General features: G+C 34.0%; 1 protein-coding gene across 1 annotated transcript; it reads right to left on the bottom strand.

The window, feature by feature from the left end:
* Positions 1-182: 182 nt before the first annotated feature.
* LOC106107289 (lysosome membrane protein 2-like) lies at positions 183-23,625 on the bottom strand. The gene is made up of 12 exons (XM_013288084.1): positions 23,283-23,625; positions 13,013-13,104; positions 12,434-12,597; positions 9,581-9,719; positions 9,062-9,177; positions 8,346-8,445; positions 8,082-8,209; positions 6,066-6,186; positions 4,993-5,143; positions 4,491-4,641; positions 2,395-2,491; positions 183-2,092 (listed from the first exon to the last, which is right to left on the bottom strand). Exons 1-12 carry the CDS (start codon positions 23,536-23,538, stop codon positions 1,880-1,882), a joined length of 1,728 nt encoding a protein of 575 aa, XP_013143538.1. The 5' UTR covers positions 23,539-23,625; the 3' UTR covers positions 183-1,879.

Genomic DNA, 23,625 nt, shown 5'->3' with positions numbered 1-23,625 from the left:
AATTTTAGGAAGTAAATAGATTTGAAAAATCAAGAGCTTTTGTTTTCATTGAAGTACTTGAATTTTTTCAATTGAAAATTTTACGAAATGGAAACAATAAATAGTTTATAGTTTCATGCGGATGAAGCCTCACGGGTACAGTTAGTAGGACATAAAGGTGGCCAGTTAAACTGAAAGTTGGATCAAAGAAAACAATGTTACCTTATTCAAAGTTCTCGTTTATTTTTTTATAACAAGTTAGAAGTAATAAATAGTTCTTTTCTATAGATCTTTGTAAATCGTTTTATTTAACGGAACAAGGATAACAATCCAGAAAGTTTCTGGCAACACACATCGTTTATTTACTTCACACTAAACATACAATAATTAGGTGTGTAGTTTTATCACACTGATTTATTTGGATTAACACAACGAACCCAATCTAAGTAGATAATAGTTTTGAATATGAAAAGTAGGTATTACATTACACTATGGTTAATTTTTTTTATTTTAAAGTATTTAAATATTACAAGTTATAGGAAGACAAAAACTAGTATTTAACGTAAATATTACCTTTGTAAATGATAGTTTTTAATCTCATTTGTATTTTAACTTAAAAATAATACGTAAAACGAATAATTTCAGGTTATCTAGACTTATGTAGAAAATTTAAAGTTTAATGTATAACATAACATAATAAGATACAAAAACGTCTTAATAACTAAATAATATGGCTACCAACATACGTCCCAGCTTTTTCTGGATGGCAAAGAACATACATATGTCTGATACCTTTCCCGTTAATAAAAATTATATTGCTCAGTGATAATGTTGCTCTAATGGCGAAAGGATTTTTCGATACAGTAGTTTATGAATGTTTCCATCTTGCAATAGTATATATAACGATATTATTTAAAATAACCTAAATAAAGTAATCGAATTTTTTTCTTTCAATCTTAGCCGTCTGCAACATGTTGCTTCTGTTTTCTTTTACCTACTTACATTTGATCTTAAAATAACTTAAATTTAATTATTTACAAATGGAATGCAATGTTAGAGCATAGTGATTACGTAGCTAATTAAAAATGTATAAATTGTTCCTTTTGGGACTAACTTTGCTAGATAAAAATAAGAGATGCGTTTAGTTTTTTTATGTAGATTAAATTAACCTGGTTCAAAATATAGGTTAATGTAGAGAGATTCAATAATATCAATAATAATCATATTAAGCCCCCTACATACGCTGGGTTTTAACTGACGGTATCATCTGAATAGTCGGATCATTCGATAAATCTAAAGTGTGTGGGCAAAACTGAAAACTGAACAGTTGCCAGTTTTGTTAGATTTATCTGAGATATAACTGAGCGTATGTAGCGGGCTTTAGACACTTATTGTGTCAGGTGGTTTAGATCGTATTTCTGGTTTGTCATGATCTTTGGATCCCAGGGAACTAGTTAGTAGATCCCACTGGTTAATGGGTGACGCCAAGGGGGGCGGGGGAATGAGTAGCTGTCTTCCCCTAGGCCTACCCTAAATCATAGGCAGGCATACCTTATGCTCTGGTTTTTGATGTGGATAGAAAATTATTTTTTAATAATTAATCCTTAAATCTCAATTCTAATATTTTCGTTATAGGTTTATGGAGGTGTAATAACGTTTATAATTTTTTATCTCTTCCCCGAGGTAGCGCAATATGTTTGATAGTCTTTCAAAAGTATTTTTTTTTGCTTCATTTCAGTGCTATCAACTTTAAATGTTTGTCAATCACTTAAAAAATACTATTTTGTATTAGAAAAAAGACTATTAGTGTTGTATAGTATTGACTAAATAAGAATTAAAAAAGATCGATTAGTGATGTTCGGCGAATGCAAAATGAACCTAATTAAAAAAAAGACCTTTCTCATGACAATTGAGGTTTAAGTTCTGATTCTGTTATTTGCTTTCCAGTTGCACATGGTTTCTGTCTTCTACGTACGAAGAGAACAAAGAGGCAGATTCCGGATACTACTAGGGAAATAATGCAGATCACTGTAAGGCCCAGCTGTACAGCTGCCGTCGAGTATGTGCCATGGTACACGAGGGATCTAAGAGTTTCTGGTAATTTATCCACGCCCTGCAAACAGATAAGATCATTAGCTATTCGATCTCGAAGCATTTTTATTGAACTTTATTGATTTCAATGGGAACGACTTGATAAGAAGATCGATGTTTTATGTTTTTTTTTGCTCTTCGAATGAAAATTGATTAACATTGATTGCTCTTGTTCATGCATGCTCATTCTCTCCTTTCCGTTTGTTCATCTTGTTTTTTCGTCATAAACATAGTAAGTCTTTGTCTCGCATTACTTTTCAAAATACGATGACACGGTAACGCGTTTTAGCTAAGATGAGGATGAGAATTGTAACTTGAACTTACCATGTCAATCCACGCTACAGGTAGAATAAGTCCATCATCCAAGAAATTTACAGACGAATACATCGGAGTTTTCCTCACTTGGATGTTGAGTTGAAGTCTGTAATAACATATTGGATTTTTTGGATAATGAATCCATCCATCCACTTGCCCTTATCCCTTATGGAGGGTCGGCACAGTATGTGCTGCTCTTCCATACATCTCTATCAGCCGTCATATCTGAATCCACTCCTTTCTTAAGCATATCCTCTTTCACACAATCCATTCATACTTTCTTCGGTCTTCCTCTTCCTTTGTAGCCATCCACATTCAATCTTAACACTTTCTGGTTTATGTCCCCATCATTTCGTCGCATAACATGTCCATACCACGCTAACCTTTTGCTTCTCAATTTCTCCATCACTGGCGCTACTTTCAAACTTCCTCTAATGTACACATTCTTAACTTTATCCATTCTTGTCACACCACACATCCATCTTAACATACGCATCTCAGCCACATGCAATCTCTTTTCATCCGCAACTTTGGTGGGCCAACATTCAGATCCATACAATACGACAGGTCTTATGATGGACTTGTAGATCTGTCCCTTAAGCCTAAGAGGCATTCTTGGATCACAAGTCACACCAGTAACCTGTCGCCATTTCATCCAACCTGCATTTATTCGGCTTTTTACGTCTCGGTCAACGCCACCGTCGGACTGGACTAGAGAACCGAGGTACTTAAAGTCGGAGCAGGTTGGTAGAGGCACACCATTTAAGGCGATTGGAGAGAAGCTGGTCGGACCGCCAAAATCGCAAAACAAATGTTCAGTTTTAGTCCTGCTAATTTTAAGACCAGCTCCCTCCAATTTAACCCGCCATTCTTCCAACCTGCTCTGTACCTCGCATTCATCCTCCCCGACAAGCACGATGTCATCGGCATAAAGCATACACCAGGGTGCCTCCTCCTGTATGTTTGATGTCAAAGCATCCATTACCAGGAGGAACAGATACGGGCTTAAAGCCGACCCCTGGTGTAAACCCACCGAGACACCGAACCTGTCACTATCGCCAGCAGCGGACCGGACGTATGTACTGGCTCGCCAGTACATGGCCTGAATAAGCTGCAGGTATTTCCCAGGCACTCCTTTTACTTTCAAAGCCCACCACAAAACATCCCTCGGAACCCTATCATACGCCTTTTCGAGGTCTACGAACACCATGTGCAGGTTCTTATGCACACGCCTAAATTTTTCGCACAGCTGGCGAATGGCAAAAATGGCGTCCGTAGTCCCCCGACCTGGCGTAAATCCGAATTGGTTCCGAGATACCTCACTTTCTTCCCTGATTCTTGCATCTACCACTCTTTCCCAAGCTTTCATACTGTGTGACATGAGCTTTATTCCTCTATAGTTGTTACAGTCCTGCACATCCCCCTTGTTCTTATAAATGGGTACCAGCTCGCTACCGCACCACTCGTCTGGGATTACCTCTTCCTGTAACAACTTATTGAAGAATAAAGTCAGCCACACCCATCCATCCGACTTTAGCAGCTTCCATACTTCCACTGGTATTCCATCCGGCCCTACGGCCTTTCCGTTCTTCATACCTTGCACTGCTTTCTTTACCTCATCCACACTAATCTCTTTCACCATACCAATATTAACAGGTATGTTTTCCAACACCCCACTCCAAACATTCTCTTCGTTCATCAGTTTTTCAAAATATTCCTTCCATCGCTTTTTAATATCATCATCATTCATCAATACCTTTCCTACATCGTCTTTTATGCATCTAATATTGTTTATGTCTCTTCCACTTCTTTCTCTTTCTCTTGCTATACGGAACAGGTGTTTTTGTCCCGGCGGGCTATCCAGAGATTCAATGGATAATGAATCAACTCATACTTAATATCGTAAATGCAAAAGCCTAGATGGATGGATGGATGTTTGTTAGAGTTTTTAACAAAAACTGTTGAACGGATCTCGATGAAATTTGGCATAGATGTACATGACATAGTCTGGAAGAGCACATAGGCTACTTGCTTTGGTTTTTTTTTAACACAACGCGGGCGGAGCTGCGGGCGAAAGATATTAATTAATTAAAGAAGCTACATACGTTGATTTGCCGTTTAGCGCGATGCCGAGTGTCGGATGTATATCCAGGTACGATTTGTGGAGTTCTGGGTTTGGCTTGAGGCCGGTCACTTGTTCTCTTAGCATTGGGTCACCCAGGTAGAAGTGAGGAAAGGAAGCGAGAGCTGGTGCACCTGTGAAACATTTGGAACATACGCTTAGGAAGTGCAAAATTGACGTTAGCTGTAGACTGCAATACTCAGTAAAAATACAGCCGAGGGTCGCTTGATGCTGTTAGTCCCTACGTGTATATATGTTAATCAGGCAAGGAAATAGTGTATGTGCAGTCGAGAACATATACGATATCCAAGCTTTTGTTTCTGGATCACAATTTGGTACAAGATGCTACGATAGAGTACAAATTATCGATGGTATAATTTCGGGCAACAATTGTGCTTACACTTTCATCTACGAGCAGTGGACACACCTACAAGACATGCGGTCTCTAACAAAGTATTGCTACAAATCTTGAATCTTATATTTACCCATAGCGCAAGCAGTGACGTTGATAATGCCGCGGGGTGGGCACACGCCGGTGTCTAGCTCGCAGAAGCATTGGTTGGCAGAGTTGTGCGCCGGGTCGTCGAACACGTCCAACGGCATCCGGTACCGCATCAGCTGGACTCCGTCCGCTATCTGTAACAGATTATAAACTGAGCGAAAGCGGACATAACGTGCTGTAATCGGTTAGCTATCAACTTCCTCTTACTGAACGCACGTGCTGTTTAAAACATTTTGCCTTGACAAGAAGTAATTTTATAAATTTGCCTATTGTTATTTAGCACCTCAACTTGCTTCAGTTTTATATGTGCTATTCGATTGTATTCTGTTGTATAATAGGTCTATCGTATAGTAAGATAAATGTTCAGCTAGGTTTCTAAATTAATCGTGTTATTAAAAGGAAAAGGGGAAATGTTAACGCGCTGGATTAGTCTGATTAAATTGGTACTTCGCAATTGGTATATCCCAGCCAAGCACGTTGCCAATAATAGTATAAACTACTTCGAACTGGCAGGTTATCAATACATTTTTGGTTGTACATGTTGATAAGAATTTCCTTTGAAATAAAAAAAAGAATTTTTATTACTAGCTCCACCTAGATCTAGCCTCTCATCAGTGGCGACGCCCTTGGTCCTATTTGTTAATTTGCTAACACTTTGTAAACAAATATGTATAGTGGCAGTAATAAAAATTCTTTGCTAGTCTAGGAATTTCTGTTTTTTACCATTAGTGCAACAATGTAACTGAACGACTAAAACAACTGGCTTAAAGCTTAGAGCACTGATAAAGTGCTCTAAGAATAGTTTTATTTGACATTTCCTGTTCGTCCCATAGTTTTTTTATCTGTTGGCGTTTATCTTTTGTTATATCCATGCGGCATATTTTTCTATCATCGGTTTCGGAGTTTGAAGCATTGTATAGTGCTCATAATAATGGATAGTTTTAGGATAAAATTTTCGGCAATAGAGATTTACTTTAACTTATAACTAACAAAAACTATATTTTATCTTTACCTGTTTTAATTAAGCTTTATAAAAAAAAATTTTAGCTGTTCTACCTCAACGTCCTTTTCGTACACAAAAGGCAGACGTCTGCAGAGATTGGTGTACAAGACGTACAGAGTCTTGTTGCGATCCAGCATCGATGGTGGGAAGATTGTTCCATCGGATGCTTCTATACTGAAAAATAAAATAAGTTTCACCAAGTTTTTTTTTATAGGAGAAGGGAGCTAATGTGCATTAGATTGCCTAATATTACTTGTTCCGACGCCCATAGATTTCCACAATACCAGAGAAATCACAGATACTTTGCCGTCTTTAAAAGAGTTTTATGCTGTTTTTTTATATTTTTATATATATACTTTGTCTCGTCACTACACTTATTTAACATGTAAATCCTTAATTTTATTTCTTGCCATCGAATACCCTATGTTGATCAGGTGATATCCATAGAACCCTTGAGGTTAGTTAGCACAACTACTAACTTATAACAATGGTAGTGCCCGCTTTAACACCTTAGCACGAATAGGCCGGCACGCCCGGTGTAATACCACGACCACACAGAAGACAGGCGTCAAATGGAAGCAATTCCGAGTTTCGTCTGATGAGTGTGGTGCCGGAGGCTTAATTTTAGTCCCTTTCTGTTTACCACCCTTTTCTCACAAGAAGAGGATGGTAAGAGGAAGTGGATTTGACGGTGGAGGATATGCATAGGATGGGGAAATATCCTTTTTATGTGCGTCTCCTCCTCCGTCGGATAAGGGTAGGCAACGCATCTGCAATTGCGGATGTCTATGGGCAGCGGTCGCTTCGCCATTTTGGCGGATTCAGGTGGCCGCTTGCTCGTTTGCCACCTTATGTTATATAAAAAAAACTTTTGCGATTATTGATTCCCAAAAAAAGAAATAGGTAATCCTCTATCTTTGAATTACTTAAACGTTTATTGCTTTATAGGAAGTTTATCGACACGCGTGACTAGGACAAAACTTTATTCTCTACACGTGCTGTTGATAACACTAGTATGTAATTATAAGCAATCGTTTGAACAACATCGATCATACGACTTTTCGATAAATTATCAATAGCTAGGAAAAGAGGCAGATGTTTTTTTGGCAGAAATATTAGGCGTCTTGCTGTCCCTCTTATTGCGATATGAAAATTGAGATAGGTATATATTTTTCTACAAATATAAACACAAAAAGTTGCATGTAAAAAGGATTGTACTAATATTCACCATTTTGAACTATTCCTAGTAAACTAATAGATTTCATTTGTTTAATCTATACTAAGTGAATCCCTTAGTAAACTTTAAACTACTCAGCAGTCTACTCACACTAACTATAATAAAATATGTTAATATTTTTACAGACTTTAATGATAGTCTGTTAATGTGACATCAAGAGACGTCGCATGTAACCAAGATAACCTAACGAACTATAGATACATAGTTAAAATAATCGTAAATAGTCTCATTGAGTTAACACGCTCAATGGCGTTTATAATATGTTTACTTTGAACGAAACATTGTTGGAATCCATTCATCTAACTTCAATTAAACGCGTAGAGCCCTCTACCAATGTCCCTGCGAATGTATTTATAATAGAATAATTACTTACATTTTTGTTAGGAAGTATATTAAAAAATATTTTCTAACCTCAATCCTCGTAGGACATTCTCTCTTTTCTACTTAACACAATCATGTCAAAATTACCACTAGAATGTATAATCGACTAGCTTTTGTCCGCGTGAAATAAAAAACTAAATAAGTGGCTTGTGTGTGTTTTCAAGACATACATTTATGCCAGATTTCGTTAAAATATGTTCAGCCGTTTAGGCGGCAAACACTAACAAACATCCATCCATTCATCTAAACTTTCACATTTATATTAAAGTAAGATGTAGGTACTTTTACAAAGTATTATCAAGTTATAGGCGTTTGTTAAATTATAACATCTGTGATGGCTAAACGTTGGCAACACTTTCTCAATTCATATATTGTTCCAGATATCAGAACTCACTTAACTTTTGTCAATTGTTATTTTTGTGTAATTCTAAAAAAAAAAATAGTGTAATACCTGTTACATTCACGGCTCGACCAGTAAGGTAAATACTCTTTTCCATCTAACTCCTGAATTATATTCATCTTGTCCTTGTCAATTTCACCCGTGTTTATTGTGAGACGTTCGGAAACGGTGCCGTTTTTCTGCAAGTATTGTAACACTGTGATTTTACTCTGCTCCAGCACATAAACATAGCACTATCTCTATTCTTTTCAAGGCGAATAAAAGGGATGACAGCATTTTGTACAATTAAATAAAACTAAAAAGATAAACACTTACAGTAACTAAGAGTCCAAACTTCTTAAAGTTTAACTTCCCTTGCAGGCTCAAGATAGGTTTCGCTGTATCGATTATGGTGTCATCATAGCCCCATAGAAACCTGAGAAGTATCGCTAGATTGAAACAGTCACTTATTTTACAACTAGCTTTCGCCCGCAAATCCGTCCGCGAAGAATTAAAAAACAAAAAAATGAGCCTATGTGTTCTTTCGGATAATCCTTTAAATCTATGCCAAATTTCATTGAAACCCGTTAAAGCTGTTTAGGCTACAAAGCCTAACAAACATTCAATTCATCTATAGTAAGATGCGACTTTATCTCATCGTAAATTAAAGACGCAAACAATGATTTGTAGCATCGAAGTGACATATTGAGGCCGGCGATGTGTGCACGCGTTGATTACGAACGCTACACCCATCAATTAGTAAATGTTTTAAAGTGATTAGTCACAGTCAAGGAAACACTTTTGTTTATAAAAGATTGGGTTACTAGCATTCATATCACTTTTAAACTCTGTACCCTCCTTTTTATTTATACCACGAACGCGCCTACAGAGATTTTTTAGCGCCTGCAGAAAAGTTTTTGCAGTAACATTTGTCCATTAAAGTTTTAAAGGTCTAAAGTCAGCAGTAACTTCGCTATATTAGCGAAACAAGGTATCTATTTGTTCATTTACCACCTTTTGTTATAAAAAATTAAAAGGCAAACTATCCTTACCTGTGTACAGGCAATTTGACGAAAGCATCAGGATGATTGCCGAAATTGAGTGCGGTGTTGAGAGTCATTTGGACAAAAGGATTTATCTCCATATCCTTTGCTTTCGAAATAACGCCCTGTGAATAAGAATAATTTTATTATTATTCGCAACAATCATACTAATATTATAATTACGAAAGTTTGGATGGATGGATGGATGGATGGATGTTTGTTAGAGTTTGTTGCCTAAACGGCTCAACCGATTCCGATGAAATTTGTTAAGGATGTAGAGTATAGTCTGGAAGAACACACAGGCTACTTCGTTTTGTTTTTTTTTTAATTCCACGCGGACATAGTCGCAGGCGAAAGCTAGTGAATATATAATAAATACATGGTACGGACGCCCAGTTCTATCTGAACAGTTCGACTGTTTTAAGTAAAACTTTATGTCAATTGAACTATAAATTTAAAAATTCGCTGACAGTCAATCATCACAAAGCAATCTTAAGAAATGTTAAAATACTGTTAAGGAATACTTACAAGAAGTGGTAGATTGGGCACATTGACCTGGTCGAAGTGAGCGCCTTTGGACTCATCAGGCAAGAACCTGAAGTCATTCCTCTCGTTGTAGCTTAGCTTGTCCTTGTCAAATTTTATTTTAACACGCTCCAACTGTTGCCTGCGAATAGAAACATTGGTAAAGTTTAACTACAATTTATACACTCCACCACTACTCCGTTAAACCATTCACACATACAAAATACGTTGTAACATTCGTCGAGCTTTGTGTTTGTAATCGTTCATCTGTGATCTCTTGTAGCCTGAAAGAGTTGATTAATATTGACGTGTAAGGGCGTTTCAATCATAGTTATCGGGGTAATAAAGTATGGGTTTCTTATTTAAATGATGCATTTTGGCAAAGATGGAGTGTGTTGCAAATTTAATGTCATATATAGTCGATTTTCGAAATATCATCTTGTTTTGTAAACTGAGGGAATTTATCCCAACAAACAACTTTCGGAGACCGTTTGCCTCACTTTTGTTCTCCTGATATAGGTTATAAAACTATGCATAGAATTTCATTCGATATTATTTTTTTTCGGTTTTTAAATAGTCAGTTTGTATTTATATTACTAGAAGTGATATTTAAAACGTTGAATTCAGAATGTAACACTCTGCTTATATGAGTATTAGATCAAGGCTTTAAAGTAAAAAATATTTACGACTTTTTTATTAGACTTATACGGAATATATTGACACGTAATGGACAACACGAGTGTGAATCTAAATGCAGTACAAATATGGATATTCCCTTCGACTACCAATTAATGTTATAATCGCAAAATACAAGTAACACAAGGTCAGTCCTCACGAGCAATTATTTTAAACGGACTTACTCCAATAATACTAGCCTACCAGCCCACTTGAATATATTTGTAAGTATTCAATCATGGACGTCACCAGCTGATGACAAACGGGAAGGGGGTTCAGGCCCATTGGCCTCACTAATTAGTAAGGGAAGTAGCAGTCAAAATACTTTTTTTATTCCAAAGTTAATGCATACCAAAATATAGTCCAATTTTTAATGAAAATCAGACAAGTAGGTCCGTATTGTACAATTTTTGTCTGTCTGGGTAGCTTTCATTTAAATTAAAATAAAGCATGAATGATCGGTTGGCTTCATTTAGCGCGCAAAACAATTATTGTGGTACTCAAATTCCACATCGAATAAAACAATGAAATTCCACCTTAAATGAGATGACAAAGCGATGAGATATAATGTATATTTGTAAGACCTTTTTTCTAGGTACGGAGTAAAGGATACTTACTAGTTCTTTTTAATCTCTTTTAAAAAAAAAACTAGTAAATTTCTAATGTTCGTCCAGTGATTGGTTTTGTATTTTTAGTTTTCTGGACTTTGTATCTATTATGTCATGCGAAAGGAGAACATCTATAATAATATCCAATTCATACGTAGAGAGGAAAGCAAGAAGGTTATCATGATCGCTCTTTGCCCACTTATTTGTATTTATACTATTGTCTAATATACATTATATGTCATTTGTTTATTCATTCGTGGCTGTTATGAAACTCCGAGTTAGAGGCCGAATTAACATTAAAGAGTTTACTTTCTAAGCGAATATCAAAAGATTACGTAAAATTATATTCCACTGGGGCACCTTCTGGATGTCTTAAAAATATCAACCAGGGCGTTAGCTAGTTCTGAAACAATTACTACCAGTTTATCTCTTTTTTTAATTTACTTCTCTATACTTTCACATATAAACGTGCCCTTGGGTGCCTACGCGTGGTGCTAAATTATAAGTAGGTATGCGGTGGCGATTCTAATAAAATACTCGTAGATAAGAAAGTAATATCGGTTCTCTTGTTGTTATGAAACTAACCAAAATTACATAGATTACGACTGCAATAAATATCGACGCAAACTATCGTCATACTATCGTTGATTGAAGTTAGCGAGATAGTCTCGTCTTTGTCGATGTTTATATAAGAAGCAGCTTTCTATGGCTGTGGTGGAAATATTGGGATCACCAACCCGAATATCAAGCGTGGCGATTATGGCACAACCCCTATATATGTTCCCATTGCAGCCTCCCGTAACGTAACATATTAACTGCCGTGGCACAGTTTGACAGATGTTTAAGGTGTCATAGATTAGTAGTCTTTAGAGTTTTCTTTTTCTTTTTTTAGTCTTTAGAGTTTTAGGCAAAATATAGATTTGGCAAGGAACCAATATTAGTCTGATTTTAAATAATTGTTTTTTTAATGTTCCGATACCGCGATTTTTATTATTCTTTCATTGACTTTTGTGACTTGATACATCGATAATTAATTGTTTTTTTCATTGGTGATTTCAATTACTTAAATAAACATAAAACTCATTTAAAAGAACTGAGGGTTAAATTGCGTATTTCTTGTTATCAATAAGGTTGTTGATAAAAATGCTAAAATACAGCAATTTGCGGAGAATATTCATAACATGATAAAACGTATTATCAAAAACAGGTTAACATATCATAAAACAGTGTTGCCTTTACAATAAATAGTACGTAAATATTTAATACATATTTATTATGTGAGAAGAAATTCAAAGGTAACTAATATATGCAATCGACCAATCCAAAATCTTCAGCACAGGGTAGGTTAAGGTCTCTTGGTATACGGACACAAATTTACAATTATAAATAACTAGCTGTTGCTCGCGACTTCGTCCACTTGGAATGAAAAAATAAATAGTAAAATAGCTTATGTTAATCAGCGATAACGTAGCTTTCTAATGGTGATAAACAATTTGAAATTGGCCCAGTATTTTTCAAGTTATTTCAATATATACAAAAATACAAATCTTTCCTCTCTATAATACACACTTACGAGTACACATAAGGGCCGACTTCCTCCACATGCAGTCGTTTCGCTCTCCTTTCTTTGACATCTTCCCAATTGGTGTAGTTAAAGAGGTAGACCTTCATCAAGGGCTGTACGGAAGGTCGTCGCCACATGTCATATGCGACGCTGTTGTTCCTTATCACCATGTTCTGAGGAATAAGGATCAAATTAGCAATCTGGTGTGATTCAGGTGAAATACATTATTAGATAATAACTTTCGCTCGCGTTCTGACCGCGTGTAATTAAAAAAAAAACAAAAGTAGGTAGCCTATGTATTCTTCCAGAGTATCCACTCCATCAATGCCAAATTTCATCGAGATCCGTTAATTAGTTTGAACCATAAACTCTTACAATCATCCATCCATTAGTAAAGTACGGAAGTAAGATAGTAAGAAGCAAGTAGTAAGTTTTAAAAAAATAATAATTATGAAAAACTGAAAAGTGTGATAGATAAAGAAAGAAATAACCTACTATTTTAACATAAATCTTCTATAATATTTTTTACTTGATTTATTGTAAAGATCTTAAGTTATTTTTTAATTTTTTTTATACTAAAATACTTACAGATAATATAGCGTCATTGATTGTATTCGTGAAGCAAAAGAATATTGTACCGATGAGACTCAGCGCGAACGTGGCAGACAGGAGTACCAATACTGTAACAAAACATGTCACATTTACCGTTTCCATTTACGAAACATGTACAAAATAATTTTGTTAGATGTCTTAATGACAATTTCTGACCTAATACCAGTCCAGAAAAAATATTTGCAATAACAAAATTACTAATTCTGTACGTCCTTAAGGTCTTACTGGTATAGATTTTCCGTACTAAAACATTACTGAAGGGTACACTTAGCGACTATTTAACAATGCTGTATTAGTTCGTTTATTAGTACGTAGCTTTTCTTATTCAATAATTATTAATACTGGCAAAAAATGTTTGTAAACAACAGATAAAAATAACTGATAACTTGAACATACGATGTGGCTTTAAAATTGTTTTATAGAATAAAAGTTATCGCTCTACGAATGTTCATGATTTGAATGTGTGATAAAAATATGGTAACATGCAATTTAATTGTTTCGATCTAAAAACAATGTTTACTTGACACTGGCCCAATCCGCTGTGGCAGAGCCATAAACAAGAAATAGAATAGAATAAAACAATGTGTCAACTACGAACTTGACTAACAAATTGTATAGAAAAGGATACGAAAAAGGGCTTTATCATATGAACTGTAAAAAAGCGAGTACGAAAATACATTGCAGTATCACTTTATACTAGCCGTTGCTTGCGTCTTCGTCCACGCGGTAATAAAAATTGTAAAGACTTATGATACTCGGTGACGTAGCCATTTATTGTGAAAGATTTTTTTGACATTGCTCAAGTAATTTTCAATTTCAATACATACAATAATACAAATCTTTCCTCGTTATAATATTAGAATAGAAATATAGATATAGAAGTTCATACATATATGTAGTTGTGTATCATCATCATCATCATCATCATCATAATCATCCTATTTATCCTACTCCCGTAGGGTCGGCGCAACAGGTTTTTGTCCTTCGAATAACTCTATCATACGTCATCTCAGTCATCAGTCTTTTTTTGATGATGTCACCTTTTATGCAATCCATCCATCACTTTCTAGGTCTACCTCTACCGATGTACCCTTCCACACTCATAACTAACGTTATCTTTGTAACATGCGATTCATCTCTCCTAATAACATGCCCATACCATGCTAACCTTTTACTCCTTACTTTCTCTACCACTGGGGCTAAACATATAGTTGTGAATGCAAGTTCCTATAATTTTATTTTCATTAGCAATCATTGGTTTGCTGAGATGTTTGTTTTTTCTTGTATTTCCTCATCTCCTTACGACTAATTAAGGGATGATAAAATAGTTGTAGTCAACGCAAAAGAGTAAAAATCTCAGAGGTTCAATCAATACTTTAGAGCCATGTCCGACATTAAGTGACTAATATAAGTTACAAGGTTTTCGGTACTGATGATGTATTACTCCATGTATCTTAAACTAGTTGTTTCCATGTGGCTTCATTCGCATAGAATTAAAAACATTATTTTATTGTTTACATTGGTTATATGTCAAAATTGCCGTTACCATAATAACATTGCTTCCTAAATGTTGGCAGCTTGTAGTTTATGGTTCCTCTCCCACATGAAGGTTTTTTCCAATTCATTTACCCCCTAAGTTTAATAGGGTGAAAATATATAGCCTAAAGCGTGTCGTAAGTGTAGGGCTTTTTATTAAAGATAGGATTATTCAAATCATGCTGTGTTTGATATCCTACGCCACGAAATAGTGTGTGTTTACACTTTATTACATTACTAGCTGTTCCCGTGCGGCTTTATCCGTATGACTTAACGTTTTATTTTATTGTTTACATTTGTCAAATTAGGAATTGCAAATGTCAAAATATCTTGATGGCAAACCGTGGTAATCTTACTTCTTTTATGTTGGCAGCTTATAGCCTATAATCCCTTTCCACATTAGGGTTTTTATTCAATTTATTTACCCACTAAGTTTAATGGCGTTAAATATATAGCATAAAGCCTGACGTAAGTGTAGGGCTTTTTATTAAAAAAAGAATTATTCAAAAATATGCTGTAATTGCTGAGATCTTGGGCAACAAAGAAGTGTATGTTTATGCTTTATTATAATAGTACAGACAAGAGAAGAAGAAAACATAAGAAAATATAGATTTCTAATATCTTACTAAATATTTAACATACGAGAGTTAAAGATTACTTAGTAACGCAAGCCAAAGAGCTTCGTAGAACCTTCGAAAAAGTTTACCTTATTATTTTACGACCTAATCTTGTACTTCGTTAACTACATTTTTAATCAACCGCCTTGTTAATATACAGTCGTAAACAAAAAAAATTAGTAGCTTATTGAAAGTTCTGATGAGGCTTTTATTTTATCTATGGTCTTAAGTTCTTATAATTGAATGAAGATGAAAAGCAATCAAAATCGAAATAATATATTGTAATATTATCACAAAAAATTATTGATTTTCACTTTTGTTTATTATAATATTATGAATTGTTTACCAGTTGTTATTTATGTCTTTCTTAAAACACAGTTATGTTAAGGTAAATATTTGTCATAAATAAATAACAAAGCTATTTAGTAATAATTCTGAATATGCGCAGGATTAACTTGAAAAATAAAAAAATAACTTAAAGCATACTAATCAAGTGCAGTAAAACACGCAATTAATTGTTTGTTACCTTAAGCGGCGTTGGTGAAGTTATTAAGAACTAGATGTGGTATAAATTAAATTAGTTCAGAATCATTAAAACAATTATAAATTGTAATGCAAGATTTCAAAATCTAATGACAGAATGATTTCACAGATTACTTGATTTTTTCCTTGTAGAATGATCATTATATGTTAATATGCCATTTCCATTTTGTCCGTTTTTATTTGCAAATATTTTGTCTAAAAACCATGTGGGAAAGAGACCATAAGTTGTTGCCAACATCAAGGTTGCCATGGTATGACATCATGTCATGGCATTTTGACATTTGCAATTGATAATTTGACAAATTTAATCAATAAAATGATATATTTATAATTTTAAGCGGATAAAGTCGCATGGGAACAGCTAGTTTGAAATAAATTAACAGCCTTACAAATAAACGCGGTATAAAGTTAAACTTAGTAATTAATTGAGTATAAGCAAATATTAGTAAAAATGTTGCTTATACTCAGTTTCTTCTTAAGTTTAACTTTATGCCGCGTTTATTTGTAAGGCTGTTAGTGTTTTAAATAATTTCTGAGTACAGTACTTACTTTCTTTTCCCATTAAAAATGAACCAAGAATTAAATTTAAACCAATGGTCAAATCAATCTGTGTGACTGCAAATATTATAAAACACTTCATAACGACTACAATGTATTAAAAAAAAACATGCAGGCATTGAGTATCTCCTTCTTTTGGGAAGTCGGTCAAATAATGTAAATCAAATGCATTTTCTTACAGTATTTTTAATTCCATGTCGGTGTTACATATTGAATGTCTATGATAGACACTTAGGGTGAGTTGCATCAAATCGCTGGTTATCGTAAAAGTTATAATAGGGTTACAAGTGCAAAAACATATTCTCACAGAGGTTTTATGTGTTTTTCGTTTTTACAATGGAAACATTTAAACCTGAATGTCACTAAAGTGTCAAGTTGATGTCAAGAATGACATTTACGTAAATTAAAATGTTTGGAAATTCATGTTTCGCCGATTATATTTATGTATCATACGCATGGTATTTTATAGTGAAATAAACTTTTTGCCCACGAAGATGGAGAAAATGGCAAACTCTTGTGAAAATAAACTAGTTTGGGCCATTATTGAAACTGTATTTACTTTACTACTCAAATATGTAGCAAAAATGAAGCAATAAAATTATACAAATATAAATGCATCTTATTTATTTTCCATATTATAAATTGTCCTGTCAATGCATATTATAAATTGACCTTTTATAGAGGACATTTTTTTAAATAAGAGAAAAGGGACAAGCGCTGTTGCTATGGCCTTAGACACTCGAAATTTGTCCAAACTGAATGTTTGGCCAAATTTCGAGTTCCATCTTGGAAATCCATTATTTCCGAGCACGCAAGACTTTATTCTTCTGGATTACGTATAGGATAATAGTAGATATTTTCTTTTTCCATTACTTTTTCCATTATTTGTGCTTTTGAAGATAAGAGCTTGTGACAGTTGACACTACCGATCTGACACTAACCGTAACGCTAACTATAACCGCCCAAAATCGGGCGGTTATGATTAGTGTCAAATATGACGTCATTTTGACCAGCGCAAAACTGGTGTAGCGAATATCATGAACATCCGAAGACGTAACCATCGGGAATGTGCTGGTTAAGGTTTATAGTTAGTTAATGTAACTCATCCTTAGTAAATTTTAAGATTATTCCAAATATTACCATTTCAAATAATTTTAACTTTAACGGTAACCGGCGATATGGTGCAACTCACCCTTAACGGCCTAAATAATTTAATCACTGTTTATTTATTTATTTAACACTTATTGCACGAATGTTACAAAAGGTAACCTAAAATAAAGATTATCAACTACAAAATGTGTGCGGTAGGTTGCATTCGCACAAATTTTGTAATTGTTACTACCCTACTACCCAAATTACAATTTGTTGTCGATATTTCATTGTAAATGAAAAAAATATTAGTTCTTTAACTACCCACGTTTCTATCACACACGAACAAAGTCGTTGACATTGAGTAGTATAACTTTGTTAAGTGGTAATCTAAAGAGGCAATAGTTATCGAAGTTCATTGAACAGAGTCTTAGCCTTGACAAAGTTGGGTTTAATTTTAACAAATACGTGATAATATATGTTTGACGTGTACGGAGATAAGAAATTTAATGATGTTATTAGTTAAATATTAGTCAATTTTAAGTTTAAATAATTTATTTCATTCTATAGGTAAGTTTTTAATCTTACTAATATTATAAATGCGAAAATTTAGATGGATGCATGTTTGTTAGGGTTTGTAGCCTAAACGTCTGAATGGATGTTAATGTATTTTAAATGTACAATACTAACTTAGACTAAGTCAAATTTTACAAACAAAATAATGGATGTATATCTGTAAAATTATAATAAATAAATAAAAAATAAATAATGAAATCTGATATGGACGTAGAGGATAGTCTGGAAGAACATATAGACTACTCACTTTTGTTTTTTTAACTCCACTCGGATGAAATCGCGGGCGAAAGCCAGTATTCTTATAATAGCAAACCGATATGCTAGTAAGTTACCCGTGTGTTAATTATAAACAAATGTTCAGTACAAGAAGAACAATCTTTCAAAATTTCATTCCGACTGTAGGCTATGAGTCGTGTTATTTTGTCCCTATTTGATTTTCGCCATTTTGGCGCTGATTATTGCGGTAAGGATAGGAACTAATAGTAGAAATAGAAATAACTGTTAACATCTAAGGCGATTTTATGTCAGAACGAAACATCTACGTGTTATATCCAATAATTAAGTAACATTTTAAGTTACCTTCAGCTGAAATATTACATCATGTAAACTACGTCACTTCGCTTACGAAGATAACATCTAAGTGTGGGCTTACATTGACACTTTCATGCAACACTATTTATGAAAATAGTGTCTTCCCTCTCAGCCCTCATTGAAAGATCTGAGATAACAATAAATACGTTGAAGGCAATAGAAACCCACGGTTAATGTCAACCTTGACCATGTGATCACCAAGCATGTCGGACAAATGTGTTTCGTTAATAAATAATATATCACCAAGTCCTAGACGAATGAATACTTACAGGAAAATAAAAGACAGATAAATACTAAGGATTAGTAAGTATTTAATAGTATTTCAATAATGTTTTCTTTTAACCGACTTCCCAAAAGAAGGAGGTACTCAATTCGTCTGTATGTTTTTTATGTGTTTTACAGCATAACTCCGCCGCTAGACCGTTTTTGATTATTTCTTTTTTTATCCGAAAGGTTATGCTGGCAGGTGGGTCCCATTTTTTGTTTTATTTTTTTTTAATTAAACCTCCTCTTCAGTTGTTTATACGCATGAGAGGTTATTTTATATTAGAGGGAAATTGCTTTTTCCATTCTGTTCGTGACAAATAATAATTTTAATATCACAAAATTATCTAAATAAAATTACAAGGTGTTCTTTATAAGACATCAATAAATTTTATAGAATGTTTCGCTACAGATGTATTGAAATATTTTCATAAACCTTACAATTACGAGTTAATTAAGCAATGTGTAATTTATTGCTTATATATTTTAGAAATAATCCATTAACTAAAGCTAATTGGTCAATTGACACTGAGTAAACGGTTACCAGAATTTATCGTCGGTTATTTATAAAGCATTTAAATAAAATTTACATGAAGCGTCATGAATCTATAAAACACGTGCGTAGAATTGATGATCTGTAGTTGATTGAATTATCCGAGTTTGCAAACTTTTAGTTATCCAATAGACTTTCAGGTCAAAATTAAATAAATTAAAAGTGAATTTCGAAACAAAACCTCTTCAGGTGTTGAAGTTGCGTCAATTCTTTACATTTTTAGTTCACTTTGGTAATCAAAAAAGTAACCCAGTTGATTTGAAGTAGGCATAGTACAACTTAATATAAGGTCTTAATTATAATCTTTGTTAATACTCATTATTGTAACATATTTTATTTATTTTTATATAAGTGTTTTCTACTTTTAGTGATACTTCATATCAGTTCTTATTTGACTTCTGTACTTACTCTTATGTCTGAATCGTCTACATCTTAAAACACCCTGAGGGATAGTATACCGAAAGCGATCCCTCCCGGTGGAAGAAAGTGAGGAGGAAAAAAAAAAAAAAAAAAAAAAAAAAAAAAAAAAAAAAAAAAAAAAAAAAAAAAAATAGATACTATAAGAAATGTCTCTGCAAAACTTATAACATCTTAAAATTTTTACTTACGTTAAAAAGCGTGTACAATATTGTGAATTTATCACTTACGTAACATTACATAGTGAATACCAAATCGACGCGTGCGCACGAAAACCTGTCTTACGATAAATATTGAGTGAACGATTTTATGTTTGAGCGAAAAATCAATTAAAATGCAAGATGTACACCCGCATAATACGAAGAATAGATCACGAATCTAATGAATTTGTGATGTTTCGAAGGTCAATGAATCTTGTCATATCACTATGCCTAATTTTAGCAGTTTGAACCTAATAAAGACGTTTTTTACAACGTATTGATAGTAAAAGCGAATTAACTGCATGATCACAGCAATATACAGAATTTATTACAAATATAACCACTTGTTTCTAACGCAGGATTCTTATTTATATTTAATACTAACTGTTCCAGTGCTGCTTCATCCGCATGAAATTATGAAAATTTTATTTTTTTGCTTACATTTGTCAAATTATCAATTGCAAATGTCAAAATGACATGACATTGTGACAACCTTGCTTCCTTGATGGTGGCAGCAACTTATCGTCTCTTTCCCACATCAGGCTTTTTGTCCAAAATATTTACCTCCTAAGTTTAATGACATGAAAACATATAGCCTAAATCGTGACGTAAGTGTAGGGCTTTTTATTAAAAAAATAATTATTGTGTTTACGCTTTATTATAATAGTATAGATTTGTTGCGATTCAAGAATTGTTAATCACGTACTTTTAACGTTTTGGTTACACAGATGTCAGTTTAGTTTATAAATTAAAGGAAATGGGAAGATTTTCTAAAACTACGTTATACGAGTAATTATCGTTAATAAGAGATGATTTTAAGGCGTGTTGATCACTCAAGTTCTGTGATATGCAAACGTAATTATTTTCCAGTCAATGGGCGCTGTAAATAGAGAAATATCAGAGCTACTAGACGTGCTATATCATGTTTCTCAAGGTGACCATGAATTATTCTATGTTTTGTGTTAACTCCTTGTCACCTCATTGTTACAACCCTAGAGAATGTATTAAAATAGGACTGGATATTGAAACGTCAATAGCCTAATAATAAACGGACATCCGATCACGTCATTGTAAATTTGAACGTAGCATTTGTCAATCATAAACAATATCCTAGTTTAGAGCGGGCGCATACTTGACTAAACTATCCCACAACTGTCCATCGTCGATTGTTTCGCAGCTAATTCAACTGTTTAGTTGCACAAAATCGAGTAGTGTGCGCACTCCCATATAAGCTCATAGGAATCAAAGCGCAACTACGTTGTAAGATAGTTTAGTCAACGGTGCGCGCGCTCTTAGTATTTAAATGGAGTGGTTACAAGAAACTGCTATTATGAAAATTTCGCGCCTATTCGAATTTTCTAACTATAAAATGTTCTGGTCTACTTGTTGAGTAATTTTGTCTTAAGTAAAGTAATAATTATTTAATCAATTTGAAACTTGTACATTCTATAGTAGACATGATTTGGTCATTAATCCAAAAATGTAAAACAAACATGTTTTTACACGTTAAGGTTTAATAAAGCGAGGTAAGTCATTCGACCTCCATTCGATCGCTTTAGATACCCAAGCATTGCACCTCATACATTTTAAAACAGTTATCGTTACTTGATGTTTTACATAGTTTTGTTTTCGTAACATTTCAAAGAAAAATCACAGCACTATAAAAGAAATTACACGTATGTTCTTTGGCATTTTAAGACCGCTACAGACGCGGAGTTCGACACTTCAGTTAAAACTAAGCGAATGTCGGGCTTTAGATGTTGGAGGTGGTTTAAACTTTGAAACGATACTATTTAGTTTATTCAAGAATTTTAATAAACCATCTGTACACTAATGTCAATCCATTGAAGATGTATTAAATAACACAATAATCCTTAACATGTTTTCAAAGGAATCTTTTTATACTTCTATGTGTGAAAACTTTTTAAGAATACTGTGTGTTAAGAAGGAAGACCGAAGAAAGTATGGATGGATTGTGTGAAAGAGGATATGCTTGAAGGGAGTGGATTCAGAAATGACGGCTGATAGAAATGTACGGAAGACCACATACTGTGCTAACCATCCGTAGGGAAAAGGGCAAGTTGATGACAATGTGTGAAAACTTTTTTGTATACTTATCTGGGATATGTTGCCATGTCATAGATACATCTTCCATAATTGGCAACAAGTAGCTATTAAGAGCAGAGTTTGTGGAATGAACCCCAGTACTAGTAAAATTAAGTAATTAAACTAAATATAGACAGAATTGCCGTTAAGTTGAGTAAAAGGCGTTAAGAGTTTGTTAAAAAAAATAGTTATTTGGTTGCATTAGCGGTTTTATATAATTAATTAAATAAAGAAAAAGATAGTATTTAGAAAGATTAAACTTTAAGATAATGGGTGTAGATGGAAAGACAGGATACTAGACAGTAATGCTATTTCTAGTTTATTTCACCTATTGCAATCAGCTTGTACGCCTTTAACACAAAAACACAAACACTATGTAACATAAAAAGGATAGATTTGTATTTTTGTATGTAATGAATGAAAGAAAAAAACTACTCGAACGCGCGAATGAAGTCGCTGACAAAAGCTAGTTTGTATTCATAATTAAGAAAGAAAATTACACATTGACCAACCACTAGAAACTCTACCTTCTTATAGTCGTTAAGAATTACAAACCCTAAAGCTTTATTAACCTTTAACCTCGTGCATCTCGAGCGACCTTTCATAAATGTTTTTTGCAAGTATTTTTTTGGAAAAAACATCTAATTTTGGATAAAGTTCTTAAATCTAAAACTTGTATATTACATGAAACAGATGTTTTTAATTTTTAATAGAACTCACCTCTGTAGTTAAGTTACCTGATGGTCAGGGGTTCGAAGCCGTATTATAAAGTGTGTTACGATCATTTGAACATAGTATCTCCATATTTACTTATAATATCTCTATATTACGTACTATTAATTTTTTACATTCTATGCTCTACGAGTGTAGGGTTATCTGCCCCATTATGATAAGGGGAAAAACGATCTCTTATAGAAAGTTCGAGGAACAAGAGCATTAGCTTAAATGATATAATCATCAGAGTTACTGCGATGATGGCTTGAATTTTTAAAAAATAACAAGTTAGATCAGAACATGTTTTTATACAAGTGTTTCAACAGTGGAAACTCAGGGGAGTTTAAAAGTTAGATACATTTTAAATTATTTAATAAAAATAGTAACCAAAAATTTGACCCTGTATATAGTTGTAACAGCAACATCCAGGTAGTTTTACAAAATTAAATGTTCTAAATGCGTTGTAGGTAGTAGATACTTACAGAAGTAATATCTTTTGTCTGACTGTTGACCCCAGCATAACACCGACCACTGTTTTTTAACACCGGAGCAGTTGAAATGCGCACGCGACCATCCTGAACATCCCGGCAAGTTGCCTAGAGCTGTGTCCTCTCTGATCAGTATCTTCCCCACGCCATTGTTTGGAGTAATAATAACTATCTTCTCCCCCTTCTCCCCATTCTCTCTCGGCAGCATTAGACTGGTTGACGTCATTTTCTCCAAATTCTGATGTTCCATTTTTTTTAATCTTACACTAGTTTCATGTTACACTAATATCTGAACGTGTCTGGTAACAGACGTCCGCCCGCGTCAATGCCCAGTTGT

This window comes from Papilio polytes, unplaced genomic scaffold, assembly GCF_000836215.1.
Source record: "Papilio polytes unplaced genomic scaffold, Ppol_1.0 DF822067.1, whole genome shotgun sequence".
In the NCBI taxonomy this organism is placed as follows: Eukaryota; Metazoa; Arthropoda; class Insecta; order Lepidoptera; family Papilionidae; genus Papilio; species Papilio polytes.
This window is presented reverse-complemented; position numbering and strand designations above follow the sequence as displayed.

Bases quoted from the DNA above. Each gene is read 5' to 3' on its own strand.
- LOC106107289 (XM_013288084.1), bottom strand. From the start codon at position 23,538: ATGGAACATCAGAATTTGGAGAAAATGACGTCAACCAGTCTAATGCTG. The intron at 12,598-13,012 runs GTAAGTATTTTA...CTTATTCCTCAG, and splicing joins TCAATGACGCTATATTATCT to AACATGGTGATAAGGAACAA. The intron at 8,446-9,061 runs GTAAGGATAGTT...GATACTTCTCAG, and splicing joins GTCAAATTGCCTGTACACAG to GTTTCTATGGGGCTATGATG.